This window comes from Carcharodon carcharias, chromosome 30 (assembly GCF_017639515.1).
Source record: "Carcharodon carcharias isolate sCarCar2 chromosome 30, sCarCar2.pri, whole genome shotgun sequence".
Lineage (NCBI taxonomy): Eukaryota > Metazoa > Chordata > Chondrichthyes > Lamniformes > Lamnidae > Carcharodon > Carcharodon carcharias.
In genome coordinates this window covers 30,252,710-30,275,613 of record NC_054496.1, presented here as the reverse complement: position 1 = coordinate 30,275,613, position 22,904 = coordinate 30,252,710, and the positions used below count along the sequence as shown (strand labels likewise).

General features: G+C 44.8%; 1 protein-coding gene across 1 annotated transcript in view; it reads left to right on the top strand.

Moving 5' to 3' along the window:
- The window catches only part of LOC121271230 (C-type lectin domain family 4 member E-like), a 42,778-nt gene extending 22,957 nt beyond the window's left edge, over positions 1-19,821 (top strand). The window contains exons 5-9 of the mRNA XM_041177058.1: positions 5,183-5,254; positions 6,225-6,344; positions 14,733-14,884; positions 17,960-18,072; positions 19,532-19,821. Coding sequence (XP_041032992.1) covers positions 5,183-5,254; positions 6,225-6,344; positions 14,733-14,884; positions 17,960-18,072; positions 19,532-19,670 — 596 coding nt within the window. The 3' untranslated portion in view covers positions 19,671-19,821. The remainder of the gene's footprint in view (positions 1-5,182; positions 5,255-6,224; positions 6,345-14,732; positions 14,885-17,959; positions 18,073-19,531) is intronic.
- The last annotated feature ends 3,083 nt before the right edge of the window (positions 19,822-22,904 follow it).

Here is a 22,904-nt window from a genome sequence, read left to right as displayed (position 1 = left end):
TCAGAGTAAAGGGAAGACCTTTTAGAACAGAGATGAGGAGAAACTTCTTTAGCCAGAGAGTGGTGAATCTATGGAATTCATTGCCACAGAAGGCTGCGGAGGCCAGGTCATTGAGTGTATTTAAGACCGAGATAGATAGGTTCTTGATTGGTTAGGGGATCAAAGGTTATGGGGAGAAGGCAGGAGAATGGGGTTGAGAAACTTACCAGCCATGATTGAAGGCAGAGCAGACTTGATGGGCCGAATGGCCTAATTTCTGCTCCTATGTCTTATGGTAAGACTAGCTTTCAATTCCAGATTTTATACTAATTGAATTTAAATCTCACCAGCTGCCATGGTGGGATTTGAATCCATGTCTCTACAGCATTAGCTCTGGATTACTAGTCCAATGACGTACCAGTATGCCAATGTCCCCCCAAATATCTAGCTCTCTCATCTTTTTCTGCTTCATCCTACTCTCTATCACTCTCCTCATCAAAGGAACTCTGGCTTATGTTGTCCGACTTTTCCATCTCAACTGTACCTGAACCATCTCCTCTGTAAAGGCCGCCTGTTGCTTTGTGTTATACATTGTGATTCCCAGAAGTTCTTACTAATCACATTGGTTTGCGCCAATACTGGAGCAGTGTATGTATTTCTCAGACCTCACCAAGCTCTGCAGAATGATGCATTGTTAGTTTGTATACAGACCTTAGTGCGGTATATATCGCTGTTCCTTCACTGTCACTGGGTCAAAATCCTGGGACTGCCTCCCTAACAGCACTGTGGGTGTACCTACACCACATGGACTGGTGCAGTTCAGGATGACAGCTCACCACCACCTTCTTAAGGGCAATTAGGGATGGGCAGTAAATGCTGGCCTAGACAGCGACACCCACATCCCAGGAATGAATTTTTAAAAAGTAGTGAATGACATGGCACCCTGGATGCTTATGTATACATTCACCTAACAATATAGTTCCTAACTCTTTTTGAATATTATAACAATATAACACTGTATTACATATTTCCATGCCAATTTTTGATTTAAGTTTACCTGGTTAAGATCTGTTCTCAACCCACAGAAATTGGTCTTCCTCCAATTAAATATTTTTGCTTCAGATTGCTCCTTGCCCTTTCCCATGGCTAACCTGAACCTTATGATACTATGATCACCGTTTCCTTAAAACTCCCCAACTGAGACTTGATCCACTTGACCCAACCCATTCACCAGAATCAGGTCCAGCAGTGTCTCTTTCTGCATTGTGTCAGAAGCAGACTAATTAAGAAAATTCTCGTGAACACACTTCAGAAATTCTTCAAGATAAAAGCAAAAAACTGCGGATGCTAGAAATCCAAAACAAAAACAAAAATACCTGGAAAAATTCAGCAGGTCTGACAGCGTCTGCGGAGAAGAATACAGTTAATGTTTCGAGTCTGTATGACTCTTCAACAGAACTGTTGAAGGGTCATACGGACTCAAAACGTGAACAGTGTTCCTCTCCACAAATGCTGTCAGACCTGCTGAGTTTTTCCAGGTATTTTTGTTTTTGTTTCAGAAATTCTTCCCCCTCTCTGATCTTCACATTGCTACAATGGAAGTTTATATTAGGATGATTGAACTCTCCCATTATCGCCACTCTAAGGGTTTTTTCACCTTATAATTTCTGTGAAGATGTGCTCCTGTATATCTTTTCCACTAGCTTGAATACACCCAGTAATGAAACAGCATCCCTGCTGTTTCTTAACTTGATCCAACTAGACTCTGTCCTTGACCTCTTTAGGGCATGCTCTCTCCCAGCGAGTAGTATTCTCCTTAATCAATATTGCTTACACCCCTTCTTTCTTTCCTTCCCTATCTTTTCTAAACACCTTGTATTCAGGAATATTCAGCACCCATCCCTGCCTTTTTAGAGCCACATCTCCATTATCACCGTACCATCATACTCCCATGCTGCAAAAGTAGAAACAGATTGCTTCGTTATCTGAGAAACTACGAATGGTAATAAACACTGTGAAATTGAGAACCTGATTTCTGACCTTATAATGGAGGGAAGGTCATGATGAAGCAGCAGAAGATAATTGGGTCTAAGATACCATGCTGAGGAACTCCTGCAGTGATGTCCTGGGGCTGAGATGCTTGACTGCAGCTACTGAAGAGTTTTCCTTCGATCGCCGTATTTTCAATTATATTCTGGTTGTTTGGTGTCATTTTCAGTTCACCTCTACCCCAGAGAGCTGTGGATGCACAGTCGTTGAGTATATTCAGGACTGAGAACAATAGATTTTTGGATACTAAGGAAATTAAAGGACATGGGAATAGTATTAGTGCAAGAAGGTAGAGTTGGTGTAGAAGAATAATCATGATCTTATTGAATGCTGGAGCAGGTTCAAGGGGCCGAATGGTCTACTTTTGCTCCCATTTTTTATGTGCTTATTGTTATGATATGGTAGATGGTATTTTCCAGGCTGACAAAATCCCAAAAGGTAACTTGGCCACATTATCACAACGATTTTGCAATTTGTTTCTATTATGTGAAGGTGAAGTCAGAAATAATGAGTCCTCTACCATATTTTGAAATTTTAAAGATTAATTCAAAACATTAACAAAAGAAAAGAAACTTAAACACACAAGATTACAGCTACACAGTTACATTTAGTTTTATAACAGTTCTCACAAGATTTTTACTTGGCTGGACTCCCAACTAGGGAGCCAACAATCCAAACAGACTCCTATCTATAAAACATCCAGTAATATTACCTCAAGCACCCACCCTGTTGTGATAAGGGAGGTATTTCACAGCTTTCTCTGTCTCACTCAACAATGGAATTCCAAAAGTTTTTAACAAAACTTTGATTACTGGAACAGTAAACTTCCCCAGGGTGGCTGGAGACTTTTCCACAGGTCTGTTTCAAACAATGCACCTCCTAAGATCTCACATGGCCACTACCATATAGCTTTCCATCTTTCTTTAAATATTTTTCTCCCTTTGATCTGCAAATCCCTTTGTTTCACCCTTACTTTGGAAGTTATTTTTCCCAGAATATAAAAATCTTCCATGTTGTCATTATGGCCAACACTTTTGGGGAAAATAATCTTAATAAGTTTACCTTATTTACCTTGCCAGTTGTAAACATCTTATCATGTCCCTTTGAAAATTAAACAACCTCTCAACGTATCTAAAAATGCAAATTCCATTCACACTGTATCTGCTGAGACTTCATCCTAGCTTCCCCATCTCCATTTCAAATGCCTGTTTTACACCTAACCCCTTTTGTTTCAGACCTTGTAGTCTGACTATCTGCAGTTTAATTAAACTAGTTAATTAAATCAATACGCACATGCGCAAACAAATACATACACACAATCCCCATAAGCCTGCTTCAGCATCCCATAGTAATATTAGAAAAAAAAGCTATTTCTTTTATATTATGTTCTAGAATTTGGTTTTCAATTTACAGTCTAAGGTTGTAATGAGTTCTGGAGCAGAATAATCCTGATGGAACCCAGATGAGAATTGGAAAGCGGGTAATTCGTAATTACCATTTGATCGTCCTGTTGGTCACTCCTGCCTCATTTTACTCAGTTTTGAGGGAAGGCCGATGGGATGGTAATTGATGAGGGTGGATGTGCCCTGGAATTTCAGGATACAGTGTATCTGGGAAATGTTCCACTTTGTCAGGTAGTTGCCAGTGCTGTAGCTTTGCTGGAATAGCTTGGCTGGAGACATGGCTACTTTTGGGCCTTAAGTCTTCAGCACTACAGCCAATATATTGTCAGAGCCATAGCCTTTGCTGTATCCAGTGTGCTCAGCAGTTTCTTGATATCATGTGACATGGACAGAATTGGCTGAAGACTGGCACCTGTGATGCTGGGGATCTCAGTCAAAAACATAGAAGGGTCACCCACTCGGCACTTCTGCCTGAAGATGGCTGTGAATATTTCTGCTGCGTGTTTTGTGCTCACATGCTGGACTCCCACCATCATTGAAAATGGGAATGTTCTGTGACGAACCCCTCTCATTCCGACCAAAGCTATCATGCAAACCTGCACCTGCAACAGGGGTGGAGGAAAAAAGACCAACCGGGACATGGTAGGGTAGCGGTTCTGTTACTGGCTTTGTAGGGTCTTGACTAACAATCCAGAAGGTACGTGATAAAATCCCACTGTGGCAGTTTGAGTATTTGAGTTCAGTTTAGTAAAAATCTGGTATCAGTCAAAATGGTCGTGAAACTTGTGGATTGTTATAAAATCACAAATGGTTCTCAAATATCCTTTAGGGATGATGACCTGCTGTCCTTACCCTAGCTGGCCCATATGTGATTCCAATCCCATGACAACAGGCCTGGCTCTGCAGTAGCTGAACAAGCACTGTTATTGCCCATCCCGAGTTGTCCTGAGATAGTGACAGTGGGCTTTCTGCTTAAACTGTGCAATTCCTGTGACAATGTTTTTCCTAATATGGGGTTCAGTAGGATATGCCAGAATATTGACCTTGACAAACGAGCAGTGATATATGTCCAAGTCAGGATTGGTTTAATAAAATGACTGGATGGGCCCAAGAGGCTCCCATGATGCAGCAACACCCTGCAGTTATGAGATGTCATGAAATAGTGAAGGAAGTGGATACTGGGAAAGCACTTCTGATTGGCTCAAATTTCCCACAATCCAAGCAGATTGATGTGCGAGGGTCACATTTCGTGTGATGCGCTTCATGCGAGACATATAATATATCACTAGCTGACCTCCTATAACATTGCTCACAGTTGGTCAGACCATACTTTGTGTTTATCCACAGGAATACTGTAACACAGTATTCTGCTGCAATAGTGACTGTGCTTCAATGACCTTCCCCCTTTGAGGCCACATTCTAATTACTATCAATAGCGACATCCTGAGGTCCATTCAACCTCATTGCTCTTGGCAAGGAAAATATGTAGATTGGCAGATGGTTGTAAATTTTATCTCCAGGTCAGAAGAGCTGCAAAAATCGATCATCATTCTCCCTTTCTCTATTCTGATTCTTTGAAGTGTGATGCACATGTGTCGAACACAGGTTTTTATACCTTTATGTAAAGATTGATAATTTGATTGGAAGTATCACAACATTTTCAAAGTAAGTGCGGAGGGAAGGTGATAATGAGAATCTGTTTCTCTTGGAGAAACAATGCTACATGATCTAAAGTGTTGTTTCTCTTTCAGTTTTGGTAACAAATAGAGAGATAAGAAGCATACTCGCTGATTTGATGACTGAAATTTCAAAGCTGAAGAAGGGTAAGTTCAATTACCATCAGAGATAAACTATCAGAATGATGACACTGGGATTACGTGGACTGATAACACTGTACAGGTACTTATCATTGGCTTTATACACTAAATGCATTGGTATCTGGTCATCAATTTCCCTTCTCTCTCTGCTACCGGGGTCACTCAACTTCAACTTTCTGGGGCAATGCCTGGAGCCCTCAATAAACAGGATGCAGGGTCCTGTGTTCATTGGCCTTCTTGTCCCACAGGAACCCATCCGATACTTGACCCAGATTTGTGCTAAGCGTGGTAGCGGGCATGAAAAAAGGCCTTTCGGGTTTCCATGCCATATCTTCCCCTTCCCATGATGCAGTCATGGGAAACACATGGGATCACTGGTGGGCGGCCTCTGATTTGCCCACCTTGCCTTTACCTTGCCACTTTCTCAGACTGGACATCATATTTAAACCACGCACAGTTCCCAGTGCTTGCAGCCCCAAGACTGCTCCAGTAAGGACATGGCCCCTAAAGCCAAGGAGAGTATAGGCCCCTGATTCAGTGATGCATCCCTAGGATGCCTTCTGAACGCCGTGGAAGCCCACTACAATGTCGTCTACCCCCTGCACTGGCAGCAAGAGATCCATCAGTCTCACCACTCTGGCTTGGGCAGCGGTGGCAGTCCCAATGCTGCACACAAGAGGCCAGCTATCCAGTGCAGAAACAGGATGAATGATCTCATCCATGCTGCCAGGGTAAGGAAAACATCTCAATTTGCCCATCACACATTCACTGGCATCTCTCTCACTGCCAGCTCAAGGGACATCACTGCCCACTCTCACACACACACACCCTCACATCTCCATCTAGCCTCATCTCCTCTGAAGATAGCCTCCTTATCCCGTCCATGGCTCCACTCGGCACACACACACACCTGGCATCCTTCTCATTTGGCCTGGCACACGCCTTGCTCACACTCTCTCCATCTGTCTTTATGCAGGAGGAAATTACACAGAACCACCTGGAGCGGCCCCTGGCCAGGAGTGGGATCATGTAGCTCCTTACGACATTCAGATATTGCAGGTGCCTGAAGAGGATGAGGACTGTTCCAGCGGCCATGGTGAGTCAACAGCGATCACCCACGTGAAGATCCTGCACCACATCATCCCTCTTTCAATGCCATTCTGAGTCTACTGTTCAGTGTGTAACATGGCTGCCAAGCACTAATAATCTGCACTTTCTGTGTGAGGCATATCTGACATGCCACGCTCAGGCAACCTTGACCCCGAATCTAGCGGCAAGAGCACCTCGGATGAGGATCCTGAGGGCAGCACTGTTGAAGACCCATAATGGCACTCACCCACTCCGTCCACCAGTGCAGCAACACACATTTCGGTGTGACCCAGACGTAGAGCAGCATTGGGGCACAACCTAGTGAGCACAGCACACAATCTGTTCCACAGCAGGCAGAGGCAGGGATGTCCTTGGTTGCCGGCGCTCGAAGGACTGCTCCCAAGTGACTCCGGGAATGTCCAGCCGATTCAAATCCCCTCTTCCTGTGACTCCATCATCCCCAGCTCCACAAGCCGAGGAGGGTGCAGCCGGCCCACAGCAGGGGACCCAAAGCAGGCAGGGGACCTCCAAGCCTCGGCCCTCCAGACGATGCACGCCAAAGTCAACACAGACAGGGCATAGCAGTTAGCAGACTTGGCCCTCCTCCATTGCGGATGTCGGTTAGGAAGGTTAAGAAGGTGTTAACACTGCGTAGGCATGAGTATTAACCCCTGATAGGACCATAAGACGTAGGAACATAAGTAGGCCATTTGGCCCATTGAACATGCTCCACCATTCAATGAGATCAAGCCTGATCTGATAATCCTCCATTCCACTTCCTTGCCTTTTCCCCATAACCCTTGATTCCCTTACCGATTAAAAATCTCTCTATCTCAGCCTTGATTATGCTTAAAGACCCAACCTCTATAGCCCTCTGAAGTAAAACGTTCCACAAATTCACTACGCTCTGAGGAAAGAAATTCCTCCTCATCTCTGTCTTAAATGGGAGCCCCCTTACTCTGAAATTATGCCCTCTGGTCCTAGACTCTCCCACAAGGACAAACAACCTCTCAGCATCTACCCTGTCAAGCCCCTAAGAATCTGATATGTTTCAATAAGGTCGCCGCTCATTCTTCTAAACTCCAATGAGTACAAGCCCAACCTACTCAACCTCCTCTCATAAGAAAATCCCTCCATACCTGGGATCAACCTAGTGAACATTCCCTGGACTGCCTCCAATGCCAGTATATCGTTCCTTAGATGAGGGGACCAAAACTGTTCACAGTATTCTAGGTGTGGTCTAACTAGTGCTTTGTATAGTTTTAGCAAGACTTCCTTATTTTTATACCCATTCACTTTGAAATAAAGGCCAACATTCCATTTGCCTTCTCTATTACCTGTTGAACTAGTATGTCAGCTTTTTGTGATTTATGCACGAGGACTCCCAACTCCCTCTGTGCTGCAGCTTTCTGCAGTCTTTCTCCATTTAATAATATTCAGCTCCTCTATTCTTCCTGCCAAAGTGCATAACCTCACATTTGCCCACAATATATTCCATCTGCTAAGTTTTTACCCACTCACTTAGCCTGTCTATATAACTTTGTAGACTCTTTGTGTCATCCTCACAACTTGCCTTCCCACCTATTTTTTGTGTCGTCTGCAATCTTGGTGATAGTACATTCATTTCCCTCATCCAAGTCATTAATATTTATTGTAAATAATAATGGCCCGAGCACTGATCCCTATGGCACTCCAGTAGTTACAGGCTGCCATCCTGTAAAAACCCCCTTACCCCAACTCCCTGTCTTCTATTAGTTAGCCAATCCTCTATCCATGCTAATAAACCACCCTCAACATCATGAACTCCTATCTTATTAAGTAGCCTTATGTGCAGTACCTTATCGAATGCCTTTTGGAAATCCAAATATGTTACATTTACTAGTTCCCCTTTATCTATCCTACTTGTTACCTCCTCAAAGATTTCTAATATATTTGTCAGGCATGATTTCCCTTTCATGAAGCCATGCTGACTCTGCTTCATTATATTATGTATTTCTAAATGCCCTGCTATTATATCCTTTATAATAGACTCTAACATTTTCCCAATGGCAGACGTTAAGCTAACTAGCCTATAGTTACCTGTTCTTTGTCTCCCTCCCTTTTGAATAAGGGTGTTACATTGGCAGTTTTCCAATCCTCTGGGACTTTTCCACAACCTAGGGATTCTTGGAATATTACTATCAGTGCATCCACCATTTGTGTAGCTACTTCTTTTAATATCCTAGGATGCAACCTATCAGATCCAGGGAACAATTGGCCTTTAGCCCCCTTACTTTCCCTCCATTAGTTTCCGTAGAACTTTTTCTTTAGTGATAATTATTGTATTTAACTCCTTAACTTTATTTACCTTATGCCAGTTTGCCCGTGGCTCAAGCAGTAATCCTGAGATTGTTACCTTGGAGGTTCTGCTTTTTGATCCGGTTCCTAACTGCTCAGATTCTTTCAGCAGAACCTCCTTTCTAGTCCTTTCAGTGTCATTGGTACCAACATGGACGACAAAAACTGGATCCCTCCTCTCCCACTCCAAGTTCCTATCCAGCTCTGAGGAGATGTCCTTAACCCTGGCACCGGGCAGGCAACACAGCCTTTGGGACTCACACTCTCAGCTTCAGAGAACAGTATCTATCTGCCTAATTACACTGTCCCCTGCCACTACTACAGTCCTATTTCCTCCTCCCACTTCAAGGACTCCCTGTACTATCATGCCCTGGTCAGTTCGCCCATCCTCCCTGCATTCCTCGCTCTCTTCCACACAAATTGCAAGATCCTTATTACCGATGAACAATTGTAGGGACCGAGGCTCCTCGAATGCTACTCCCTAGGTCCTTATACCTGAATCACCTGCAGTCACATCCTCCTGTCCCTAATCACAGACCAAATGTGAATTATCTAATCTGAGGGGTGTGACCACATTTGGGAGCAATGTATCCAGGTAACTTTCCCCTCCCTGATGTGGCACAGTGTCTGCAGCTCAGCATCCAGCTCCTCAACTCGGATCCGAAGTTCCTCAAGCTGCAGATGTGTTCACTCTGCATCACCTTGGAGTCCAGCAGCTCCCATATGCTGCAGCAGCAACACATCACCCATGCTGCCATTGGTATTGTATTTTATTTAATTTATTGATTAATTGCTCTAGTATCCCTGCTCTTTACAGTTGAAGAATCCACTGCTCTTTACACTTTATTGTAATTAATTTTTATACCAATATTGATCTAATAATTCACAAGCTATCTTTAAGAAAAAGAGAGAAAAAAAAAAGACTAGAGACCTAAACACAAACTAAAGACCCTACATTTACTTTAAAGACTAGAAATACTGACCAATCAGCTGCATGCCCTTCAATCGCACCATGTTGTGGTTCATGACATCACTCCGCCGCTGGTCTCATGTTTACTTTCCATGCTCTTTTTAAAATGAAGTCTCCCCACACTCCCTGCTCTTTTTAAAATGAACACTCCTCACTCTCCCTGCTCTTTTTAAAATGAACTCTCCCCAATCTTTTTCAAATGAAGTCTCCTTGCTCTCCACGCTCTTTTTAAAATGAAGTCACCACGCTCCCCTTGCTCTTTTTAAAATATAGTCTCCCCACTCTCCCTGCTCTTTTTAAAATGAACTCCCCCTGCTCTCCGTGCTCAGTTTAAAATGAAGTCTCCCCACACTCCCTGCTCTTTTTAAAATGAACTCTCCTCATTCTCCCTGCTCTTTTTAAAATGAACTCTCTCCACTCTTTTTAAAATGAACTCTCTCCACTCTTTTTAAAATGAAGTCACCCCGCTCCCCTTGCTCTTTTTAAAATATAGTCTCCCCACTCTCCCTGCTCTTTTTAAAATGAACTCTCCCTGCTCTCCGTGCTCAGTTTAAAATGAAGTCTCCCCACACTCCCTGCTCTTTTTAAAATGAACTCTCCTCATTCTCCCTGCTCTTTTTAAAATGAACTCTCTCCATTCTTTTTTAAATGAAGTCACCCCACTCTCCCTGCTCTTTTTAAAATGAACTCTCCTCACTCTTTTTAAAATGAAGTCCCCCGCTCTCCACGCTCTTTTTAAAATGAAGTCACCTCGCTATCTACGTTCTTTTTAAAGGGCAGAATCTTCAGCTTAGCGAGCAGGGGTGGGGCCTGTGCGCTGAGGGACAAATGACGCGGGGTGAAGTCAGGCATGTGTCCCGATGTTACCGCGCATCATTTAGATTTTCAGTTCAGTTCCGAACTGTCAAAGGCCTATTAAGGCCATTTATAAACTAATTAAACCAATAACGTGTGCTGCCCGTCCAACCTGAAGGTTGTCGGGCAGGCGAAGAGCCCAGGCGGCCTTTGCATTTTTCATGGAGCCTCATCCATGGGTGGGATGAGGTTTCATGAATGATTTAAAATTTTCAGAAAAATTTTTGTTAAAATGAATGCACATGTCCCAGCTCATGTGACAGTTTCACATGAGGGGGCATATCATAAAAAATTCTCAACACTTTATTAAACTGGTTAAACTCAAAACAAATCTCCCTGAGGCACCTCTGTGAAAAAGCGCACTCCCGACTCAGACAACCCATCCCGATACCCGCACAGGGAGCACTCAGCACTTCTGGGTCCTGGTCACGCTGCTATTAAAACGGCGGCAGCCAGCCGATCGGGGTCTCCGATTGGCTGCGTACCCGCCTGCGCCCGCCCCGGACAGATCCCCCGTTGGGGAGAAAATTCTCCCCAAAACAAGGTCTCCCCATGCTTTTTAAAATGAATTCTCCCTGCTCTCCGTGCTCCTTTTAAAATGGACTCTCTCCAATCTCCTCATTCTTCTTAAAATGAAGTCTCCCCGCTCTCTGTGCCCTTTTTGAAATGAACTTTCCCTGTTATCCCCGGTCTTTTTAAAATGAAGTCTCCCCGCTCTCTGTGCCCTTTTTGAAATGAACTTTCCCTGTTATCCCCGGTCTTTTTAAAATGAAGTCTCCCCGCTCTCTGTGCCCTTTTTGAAATGAACTTTCCCTGTTATCCCCGGTCTTTTTAAAATGAAGTCTCCCCTCTGTCCCCATTCCTTTTTAAATGCAGTCACCAGCTTTCCGCCCTCCTATTGAAATGAAGTCCCCCGCTCTCCGCGCTCTTTTTAAAATGTGGGAGAATTCTCCCCCCGTCGAGATAAGTTTAAAGTTTCTAAAGTTTAACAAAAAAGAAAAAAATCTTTAGACCATGTCCCCTCATGTGAACCTGTCACATGAGCTGGGATGTGTATATTAATTTTATTAAAAATTTTTCCAAGATTTCAAAAACATTCACAGAAACTCATCCAGTCTGTGGATGAGGTTCCATGATAAATGCGAAGGCCGCCTGGGCTCTTTGTCTGCCCCCTGCCAACCTTTTTTATTGAAAAGAATGCACAGGTCCCAGCTCATGGGCAGCACTTTCCCGTCGGCAAGCGGGGGAGGGGGGGGGGTGAGGCCCACTCGCCAACGCATAAAATGACTCGTGGTGAAAGGCCTGTTAAGGTCATTTAAAACCTAATTAACACAATTTAATGAGCTGCCCATCCAACCTTAAGGAAACCTCGTTCACGGGCAGGATGAAGTTTTGTGAAGTGTTTCAAAATCTAATTAAAATTTATACGTTTGTTCTTTGACATGTCCCAGCTCATGTGGTAGTGTCACATGAGGGCACATGTTTTAAAAGTTGTGAAAACCTTTATTTAAAGGTTTAACACTGAAACAAATCTCCCTGAGGCACCTCCGGAACCTCACAGGGAATCCCCCCCCACTCTGCGCACAGGGAGCGCTCAGCGCTTTCAGGCGAGCCTCACGCTGGGCGGGCCTTAACTGACCCGCCCACGTAAAATGGCAGCGCGTCCCTGATCAGTGGGCACCAATCAGGTTCGCGCCTGCCCCCACACAAACCCCTCCCAATGGAGGGAAATTTCTGTCCCATGGGCAGAATTTTCCCCCGTCGGGCGGGAAGTTCAGGAGAGGGCGCGCCTCCAATCAGCACCCCCGATTGGGGGGGCGCCCCCATTTTACGTGGGTGAGCCAATTAAGGCCCGCCTAGCGTGACAGCCGTAACCAAGTGCTATGTCCTCCCTGTGAGGGTGGAGGGAGATTCCCTCAGTCGGGAGTGCACTCTTTCACACTTGCGCACGAAAGAGCGCACTCATCTCCCTGAGGCTAAGTGCTGCCTCAGGCTGATCAGCTGTTCTGTGACAAACATTAAAAATAAAAAAAATTTAAAATTCCTGACGTGACATTGTCACACGAGTTGGAACATGTCCATAATTTTTACAAAAACTTTAATAAAATTTTTAAAAACCTACATGAAACCTCATCCCGCCTGTGGACGGTGGATGAGGTTTACAAAAGCAAATAGAAATTTAAAAAAACTTTAATTTCTCATTATTTACATGTCCCTGCTCATGTGGCAGTCAGATGAGGGGGCAATGTTTCATTACATTTTTATTTTTTTCATTATTCTTTTTGACATTCTCTTCATCTCCCCGAGGCACTCAGCATTGCTGCCGCGTTTCAGGCTGAGCAGGTCTTAATCGGCCTGCCAGCATGGAATCGAGGAGAAATTATACAAACGAGCTTTGGATTTTCCAGAATTTAGAGGGTTAAGGGGCGATTTGATTTGAATTTTCAGGATATTAATGGGAACAGATAGATTTTGTCTATCTACCCTTGAGAACTTTGGACTGCTGGCATGGTCTAACAATTAATTCCAGACCCTTCGGAAGTGAAAATAGGAAACACTTCTACATACAAAGGGTGGTAGAAGTTTGGAACACTCTTCCATAAAATGGCCATAGATGCTCGATGAATTGTTAATTAAGGGATATGGAGCAAAGGGCGAATATATGGAGTTAAGTTATGGATCAGCCATAATCCATTAAATGGGGGACAGGCTCAAGCAGCTAAATGGTCTTTTTCTGTCCCTATACTCCTGAAAGGGCCCCAGCCTATTCAGAACTTCCCGATGGAATAAACTTTTTATTTGGGTATCGTCTGTGTGCATCTTTCTCACACAATTTCTCATGCCTGTGAATGTTTTTTGTAATATGGAGGTCAGAACTCTCCAATCATTTTGGATGAGAGACTGTCCTCAATTATTTAAATGAGATGCCCAGTCCCCAGAATGAACTCCCTTCTGGAGATTCCCACTTACCCCAGCCACCCACAAATGCTTCCATCCAGCCCCAGTTAAAATTGACCTCCCTGTATTTATTTGAGGTCAGACCCAACTAAGAGGAGGGTTAACTGAGTTTAAAGGGTTAAATTGTGAGTACGGACTGGCATAAAAAAAAGACAAATTGCTTCATAGAAACATAGAAACTAGGAGCAGGAGTAGGCCATTCAGCCCTTCGAGCCTGCTCTGCCTTTCAATATGGTCATGGCTGATCATCCAACTCAATACCTCTTGTAACAGGAAATTGCCATCCTGAACACAGTCTGGCTTCATTCCACAAACTCTCTTAGTGGTTTCTGATGTGCATTAGCAAGGCATTCAGTTGGAAAGTTACACTTCAGAAGCAACGAGAAAAATACTGAATGGAACTTTGGTATCAAGGCAAGATTTCAGCCAAATTGAACCTGCAGAGCCCTCTTCACCTATACGTGGGATTCAGATTCCTGACCACCTTCACCCACTGTGTCCTGCTCACGGACAGTGCTGACTAAGCTGAGGTGGGATCAGGGATATAAAGTCAGGTAGGGATAGCCCTAGAAGCCCTCAACATTGTCTCCAGACCCCTCAGAGTCTCATGGAAGGCAAGAATATCTCCCACCGATACACCAAACATTCCCCCTACCACTGATAAATCAGTGATGGACAGTACTGGAGGAAGGACAGAGAGAACAAAGTGCATGGAATATACCCAGATAGGGATTCCAATTCCCTCCACCCAGTGTGGCTCAACAGTAAGGCCAAGGGTTTGAGCTCGTCACATTCTGAGTGACATAGAACCTGCAAAAGGTGAGGGGACCACCATGACTGACTGGCCTGGCATTTGGGACTGGTGATCTGTCTCTGGGACATGTGTCTGCTGAGCTATCTCTGGGGCCTGGGGCCATCAAATAGCCTCTGGAACCTTGAACCTGGATCCAGTAAGCTGCCCCTGGAACTGTGAGTGGGGCCTGCGCACCACTAGCAGAAATCCATTGGGACTAGCGGACCGACTTCCCATGCTGCTGCTGTGGGCCTCTCCAGCCACAATGCAGTGTGGCTTAGACTGGAATTGTGCCCAATTCAGGCAAGGTCCCATTACTAGACTCTGAAGTGTGAGACTGTAGGTTGGATTTGGTTTGGGGGCACTTGATGGTCTGTAACCAGCAGTTTTAGGATGCTGGGTAAAACGTTGGTAACTAAGGAGATTTGTGAGGTACTGGAGTGACCCTGCTGACTCTAACATTTATCTTAATGTCTTCACAGGTCCAATTAAGTGCCAATGTCCCGCCCAATGGAAGAGGTTCCGGCAAAGCTGCTATTATTTTTCATCAGTTAGGAAAAGTGGTGCAGAAGCCGGGAGATCCTGTGCAACAAATGATGCTTATCTTGTTGTCATTAACGGTGCTGAGGAACAGGTAGGAGATTATTACATCTTCAAACTCACCAACAGCTGATTGTTTATTTATGATATAGAACCAGCAGGACAGGGAAAAAGGCCATTCAGCCCTCACTCCTGTGCTGATGCTAGCTCTTCAGCTGGACCTATCAACTGGTAATATATATTCCTGTCCTTCTCCTATATCCTTATATATTCCCATTTAAATACCTATCCACATTGGGATCCTGCTATAATGTGATCCAGGAAGTTCATGGCTGGAATTTTGGGTGGGACCTGCTGTGGTGAATAAGCAGCAAGCCCATTGGCTTCTGGAGGAATTTTGGGATTGGAAAATCCCAGCCCTTACCATAGGTGAGACCACATTATAGCAAAAGTCCCTTCCGAAGCACTAAGCCAGCAGCCAGAATAACGCAGAACCTGCGGTAACATGAGTGCCCACTGAGTACTTTCCAAAACTAATCCTGCCCTCTGGGAACATTTGTCAGGGTACAAGTAGTTCAGCCTCAAACTTGTAATTTTTTAAATATAAATAAGGCAACTTTATCAAAAGGGATTTCCTTATAACAGTTGCAGTTGAAGCATTTGGAGTTACTGTAAGTTTTATAAAGCCTCTATTTCTATGCATTTAATAGAAATTGGTGGGATCAAGTTCCCAGCAGACTCATTCAGTTAAGTAATTCTTAAACTGCTACATAAGAATACAACTTTTATAAAAGATTTGTAAATATTATATATTATATTATCTCCCTATCGTGCAGCATGTGACTCACTGTCCCACTAATATAGCGTGTGTTAGTTAATTTTCAGCAGTGTAGTGTCTGTTGTGCCAATTGGTGGATACACCTGGGGCCAATCTTTAACACAATTTTAAGAGTAATTTACAACAGCTACAGATTACAAGCATCTCCAAACCCAAAAAAGCCATAGATTTCACAGAATCACAGTGCAGAAGAGGCCCTTCTGCCCATCGAGTCTGCACCGACATGTGAGAAACACCTGACCTACCTACCCTAATCCCATTTACCAGCACTTGGCCCATAGCCTTGAATGTTATGACGTGCCAAGTGCTCATCCAGGTACTTTTTAAAGGATGTGAGGCAACCCACCTCCACCACCCTCCCAGGCAGCGCATTCCAGACCATCACCACCCTCTGGGTAAAACGGTTTTTCCTCACATCCCCCCTAAACCTCCTGCCCCTCACCTAGAACTTATGCCCCCTTGTGACTGACCCTTCAACTAAGGGGAACAGCTGCTTCCTATCTACCCTGTCCATGCCCCTCATAATCTTGTACACCTCGATCAGGTCACCCCTCAGTCTTCTCTGCTCCAGTGAAAACAACCCAAGTCTATCCAGCCTCTCTTCATAACTTAAATGTTTCGTCCCAGACAACATCCTGGTGAATCTCCTCTGCACCCCCTCCAGTGCAATCACATCCTTCCTATAATGTGGTGACCAGAACTGCACACAGTACTCCAGCTGTGGACTTACCAAGGTTCTATACAACTCCAACATGACCTCCCTACTTTTGTAATCTATGCCTCGATTGATAAAGGCAAGTGTCTCATATGCCTTTTTCACCACCCCACTAATATGCCCCTCTGCCTTCAGAGATGTATGGGATGAAGTTTCATGCCCATTTTTAAAAAATGTAATAAATTTATGTGTTTATTATTAACATGCCCCAACTCGTGTGACACTGTCACATGAGGGGGACACGTTAATAATTTTAATATTTATCTATTTTTAGACTTTACTTACCTCTCACGAATCTCCGAGAAAGCACTTTGCCTCAGGGAGCAGTGTGCACTTTGACAGATGGGGAATCCCTCCCCACCCGGAACAGGAGGCCCATAGCGCTTCCCCTCGGGCAGGCTGCTGGGTGGGCCTTAATTGGCCTGCCCACTCAAAATGGTGGCAGGCCCCGTTTCTGTAGCAGGGGTCAGCTGTCCGCCTGCTGCTGAGCCGGTGGGACCCGCATGCTATCTGAGGGTAAAATTCTGCTCTGAGTTCATTAATTATCCTGTCCTCTTGCATATTACCATGTGTAAAATAGCCTGTTTTCTAGTTAGTTCCATGATGTATTGTTGTAAGAAACTGTCCTGAATACACGCTACAAACTCATCCTCAAGACTACCTTTATGAATTTGACTTGTCCAATCTAGATGAAGATTAAAATCACCTGTGATTATTGAAGTGCCTTTCTTACAAGACCTTATTATTTCTCATTTTATACTGTGTCCTGCAGTGTACCTATATTCAGGAGCCTATAAACTACTCCCACCAGTGACATCTTCCCTTTGCTATTTCTTATCTCCATCTAAACTGATTTTACATCATGATTTTCTGATCCAAGATCATTTCTCATTACAATGCTGATCTCACCATTCATTAAAAGAGCTATCTCCTCCTTCTCCTTTATTCCTGTCCTTTTGAAATATCAAAAATCTTGAATATTCAATTCCTAGCATGAGCACCTTGAAGGCACATCTCTGAAATGGCTGTCCTTTCAGGTCCATTTATCTCTATTTGTGCCATCAGTTCTTCTACCTTGTTACAAAAGGTGTGTGCATTCAGAAACAGAGCGTTTAATGCTGTCGCACCTTATTCGCTTGTACATTGTTATGTTTCTCCATTCTGTCCCTTCCTGTCACACTCTGGTCATCAGCACCCCTATTATTACCCTGCACTATTGATTTGTCCTTTTTCGTTAACATCGTAAATTTCCCTCGCCTGAATGCTCACATCAACTATTTAATTTAAAGACCCCTCTACAAACCTAATTATTCGATTCTCCAGAACTCTGGTCCCAGCACCATTCAAGTGAAGGTCGTCCCAATGGAGCAACTCCCTCTTTCCCTGGTACTGGTGCACCAGTGCCCCAGGAATTGAAGCCCATTTCTCCCACACTAATCTTTCAGCCATGTATTTAACTCTCCATTGCCTTCTTTTGCAGTAGGGTCGAAAGTTGGCTTAAATAAATGGGCTAAGAGCTCAGAGTGAAGATTGCCAAGTAGGGAGTTTGTCATTAATATTGCTGACAATCTATGTTGCTCCATACGTTGTAATGGCACTTTTATTTTTATGGACAGATGTTTATACGAATCTCGGCTCAAAATACAAGGTACTGGATTGGACTCAATGACACAACCTCTGAAGGTGACTGGTGCTGGGCTGATGGGACAGATTATTCTTCCAATTTAAAGTGAGTTCCCTTTTCAGTTGGACATTCTGGGCAATAACTGTGGTATTGAACGTTAACATAGAGCTGGATTTGTGTTTAAGCTTAAATTTCAGATATTTAACTGAAAAGGAGAAACAAATTAGAGACAAAGGGAGTGAAATTTGGTGTGGGGACAGCAGTTCATTGGGTGCCATGGGGTCTCTTCAGGTCCTGGTGTGTGCGTGCACGCTATGAATGTGAAGAGTCCTGAATGCCATATTGGTAAAGGAGTTTGCATACTAGCACATCAATGTATACCGGAAGTATGTAGAGCAGTCAGACCATGATGTCACTCTGTGACAATGCTGATTTGATGCTAGAGCTTCCATTTTGGAGCTGCACACTCCAGCTATGTCCTCTGTTGACCACCCACAGCTGAACAGGTGTTCAACAGCATGGAGGGCCCTCTCACCAGTGCCATTTAAGGGTTTATCAATATTTACTAATTGCTGGACTATTTATTCTGGATGTCGCTCCAGTTCCAAGAGCTTTGGGTGTTTTACTACACTTATTAAGAATTCTAATAGTTCACATGGGTGGCCTTTTGGGTTTCCTCCTAGCATTGAGCACGACTGGGAGAACGAGCAAAGGCTGCACAGGTTGAAGATTGCTGCATCATCTACAAAACATAGTGATGAGCTATGAATGGACTTAATTATTCAGCTACATCTTCACTCCCATATTTGCCCTTTCCTGCAAGGGGGATCCATTGTTGTGTTAAACAGTAATGGAGGTCGTGCGTCGTGGATGGCTCTCTTGATTTACAACTAAGGCCCTTTTAAGAGTTTATCTCTAGATAGTTACAATCCCTGTGGTCTTCCTTTGTGCCCTTGCCAACCACATTGGCTCCACTGGTAGCAATGACCATTTATTGGTTAAAACAACTCTGAAAGAATACAAGATGGAGGATGATCTTTGTCGATCAGTGAACCTGCAGTGATGAGGTTGCCATGGGAAGAGATTGCCACTGAGGCCAATGCTAGGAGTTGAGCTGCTAGAAGTTTAATGATCTCACACGAGTGTTCAAGGTCAGTGATGTATCTTCAAATGCCATATCTCACCAACTGCATCACCAGCCTCAGCCATTGCTCAATTCACCACCCACCCATCACTTAGCTACCAGCAATCTCTAACAATCAGGACTCACACTAATTTAGAAGGTACAACAGAATCAGGATCAGAATGTGGTGAGCCACCAGGCAAAAGGGAAGAGAAAGGATGGGGGAAGCTGAGCAGAAACGTGACAGCTACCATTCTTCTCAAATGGAAAGTGAGTGGAGCACTGGTGCAGCATGCGGGTGCGGTCAGTGGGTGGGCCGAGGTGCAGGTGAGGCTCAGATGGACAACTGAAAGCGAACCCCAGCGGACAGCATTCAAAACGCTCAGCTGGAAGTGGGAATTTGAGTAATGAATTTTGTTCCCTTCATGTTTTGTTACTTAGGTTTTGGAGGACAGGAGAGCCCAATAATCAAAACGATGAAGACTGTGTGGTGATGGAAGATACTGGAGAGTGGAATGATGAACCATGTCATACTCAGCAATACTGGATCTGTGAAAAGTCAGCACAACCTTTGCCTTAATGTTACTGTAAGTGCAAAGTGGGAAGTGACAATTTTTAAACATCATTTCTAAATTCATAGAGAATGCTCAAACTGCTCTGCAGGTGCACAGCTATATCTGTCACCTGCAAACCCACTGAGCTGGAGCAGGTGGAACAAGTTGGAGCTACAGTCTGACCCCATGCACTTGAATGACTCCACTGAAATATTCCAGACTCTGCAGCTCCTCTCTTTTATACCCAACTAACAGGTGAATCACAGCCCATCTTGCACCATCTCAGCAGCTTTAAAAATCTAACAATTTTCATTGGCACAGAATTAAATCTAATCTTTAGCATCATTGGCTGAGCATGCACTTAAAATCAAATAGAACAGGCAGATTGTTCACACAGATACCATTGGGCAAGCAATCCTGAGCTGGTATTGGTATAGCGGGTGTGTGCTCAGGGCTATCCCGCTCTCCCCGCCTTTCCTGTCTGGAGCTAAAGCCCATAGGACACAGTTTTGCCTCTTTATCTTAATCCTGTAATTTGAAGACCCGCAAGGTAGAGGCTCCCTATTACCTTGTTGAACCAGAACCCCATTTCTGGAATGCTGAAACCTCGATGTAGTATTTGTATGCCCTGTATCCTCTCATCCTTCCAGCCCAGGACAAAGATCTTCTGGAAAACTTGGAAGTGCTGTTAGGAAACTGGGATAGGTAGCCTCCTCAAAGGATATAATTGGGCTTCCAACAGTTTCTGCTCACTTCAGCAGTCAGACTGTACACTGAAATGTCAATGTAGAAATAATCACACTGCATGGCAAACACCTTGTTAAAACCAATTGCTAGTTAAACAGGTGATGGGCATGGATTATCCCCTCTAAACAGAATAAAAAGATACAGCTGAAACACTGTGTGTGAGAGTCACTTGGAAATCAGTGGCACTGAGGAGTTGTCTTGGAAATAAATCAGTTTGAACCAAAAGACCAGCCTGGATTAATTCTTCCACCACAATCTTTAATTGTGAGTAACGTGAAAAGCCTATGGCCAATTGGCTTAGCTCAAATCTTATCACAGAGAGGTGAACTGCAATTGGGAAAGATAAGGTCAATTTCAATTTGCTCCACCTATTGTAAATGGGACTGTAAGACCAGAAATTGGTGTAAAGTGAATTTCTGCCCTGTTCACACAGGCATTCAAGCAGCTGCTGTCTTAGGTAAGGTTGGAGTGACTCCTTGTTTCAGGCAGAGGGGCAATTGCGGTCCAGAAATCCTGTAACGTACATGGAAGGAACCTGATTATAATGTTGAGGTTTGAAATGATTCAACGAAAGCAGTTACTAAGCATGCAGTGTGTCCCCTGTGCCAGTCACTTGAAAACACTGCTTTCTTGGAAACTGAAAGAGTTTCTCCCAGGTTCATGACAGAAAACCCCCCAGCCTGCTGTCACCCTGCCCTGGATCACATAACTGCTCCCACAACACCAATTCCACCCTAACCTACCCCACTCTCACGTTCACCTCCCCACCACTATTGCTTCAACCTGCAACCTCCTTGATTTCCCTCTTCTCCTTTCCCAGATCACTACAAGCATCCCAGATTGTCTCCCCTCACTCCCCAGATCGCCTCTCTCCACCCAATCCCACAATACCCTCATCCCCAGATCATCTCTCTCCACCCAACCCCACAATACCCTCATCCCCAGATCATCTCTCTCCACCCAACCCCACAATACCCTCATCACCAGATCACCTCTCTCCAAACAACCCCACAATACCCCATCCACAGATCATCTCTCTCCACCCAACCCCACAATAGCCTCATCCCCAGATCATCTCTCTCCACCCAACCCCAAAATACCCACATCCCCAGATCATCTCTCTCCACCCAACCCCAAAATACCCCCAACCCCAGATCAACTCTCTCCAACCAACCCCAAAATACCCCCATCCGCAGATCAACTCTCTCCACCCAACCCCACAATACCCCCATCCCCAGATCATCTCTCTCCAGCCAACTCCAAAATACCCCTATCCCCAGATCATCTCTCTCCACCCAACCCCAAAATACCCCCATCCCCAGATCATCTCTATCCACCCAACACCAAAATACCCCCATCCCCAGATCATCTCTCTCCACCCAACCCCAAAATACCCCCATCCCCAGATCATCTCTCTCCACCCAACCCCAAAATACCCCCATCCCCAGATTATCTCTCTCCACCCAACCCCAAAATACCCTCAGCCCCAGATCATCTCTCTCCACCCAACCCCACAATACCCCCATCCCCAGATCATCTCTCTCCACCCAACCACAAAATACCCCCATCCCCAGATCATCTCTCTCCACCCAACCCCAAAATACCCCCATTCCCAGATCAACTCTCTCCACCCAACCCCACAATACCCCCATCCCCAGATCATCTCTCTCCACCCAACCCCAAAATACCCCCATCCCCAGATCATCTCTCTCCACCCAACCCCAAAATACCCCCATCCCCAGATCATCTCTCTCCACCCAACCCCAAAATACCGCAATCCCCAGATCATCTCTCTCCACCCAACCCCAAAATACCCCCATTCCCAGATCAACTCTCTCCACCCAACCCCACAATACCCCCATCCCCAGATCATCTCTCTCCACCCAACCCCAAAATACCCCCATCCCCAGATCATCTCTCTCCACCCAACCCCACAATACCCCCATCCCCAGATCATCTCTCTCCACCCAACCACACAATACCCCCATCCCCAGATCATCTCTCTCCACCCAACGCCACAATACCCCCATCCCCAGATCATCACTCTCCACCCAGCCCCACAATACCCACATCCAGATCATCTCTCTCCACCCAACCCCACAATACCCCCATCCCCAGATCATCTCTCTCCACCCAACAAGACAATACCCCCATCCCCAGATCATCTCTCTCCACCCAACCCCACAATAGCCCCATCCCCAGATCATCTCTCTCCACGCAACCCCATAATAGCCCCATTCCCAGATCATCTCTCTCCACCCAACCTCATAATACCCTCATCTCCAGATCATCTCTCTCCACCCCCCACAATACCTCCATCCCAAGATCATCTCTCTCCACCCAACCCCACAATACCCCCATCCCCAGATCATCTCTCTCCACCCAACCCCACAATAAATCCATCCCCATATCACCTCTCTCCACCCAACGCCACAATACCCCCATCCCCAGATCATCTCTCTCCACCCAACCCCACAATACCCCCATCCCCAGATCATCTCTCTCCACCCAAC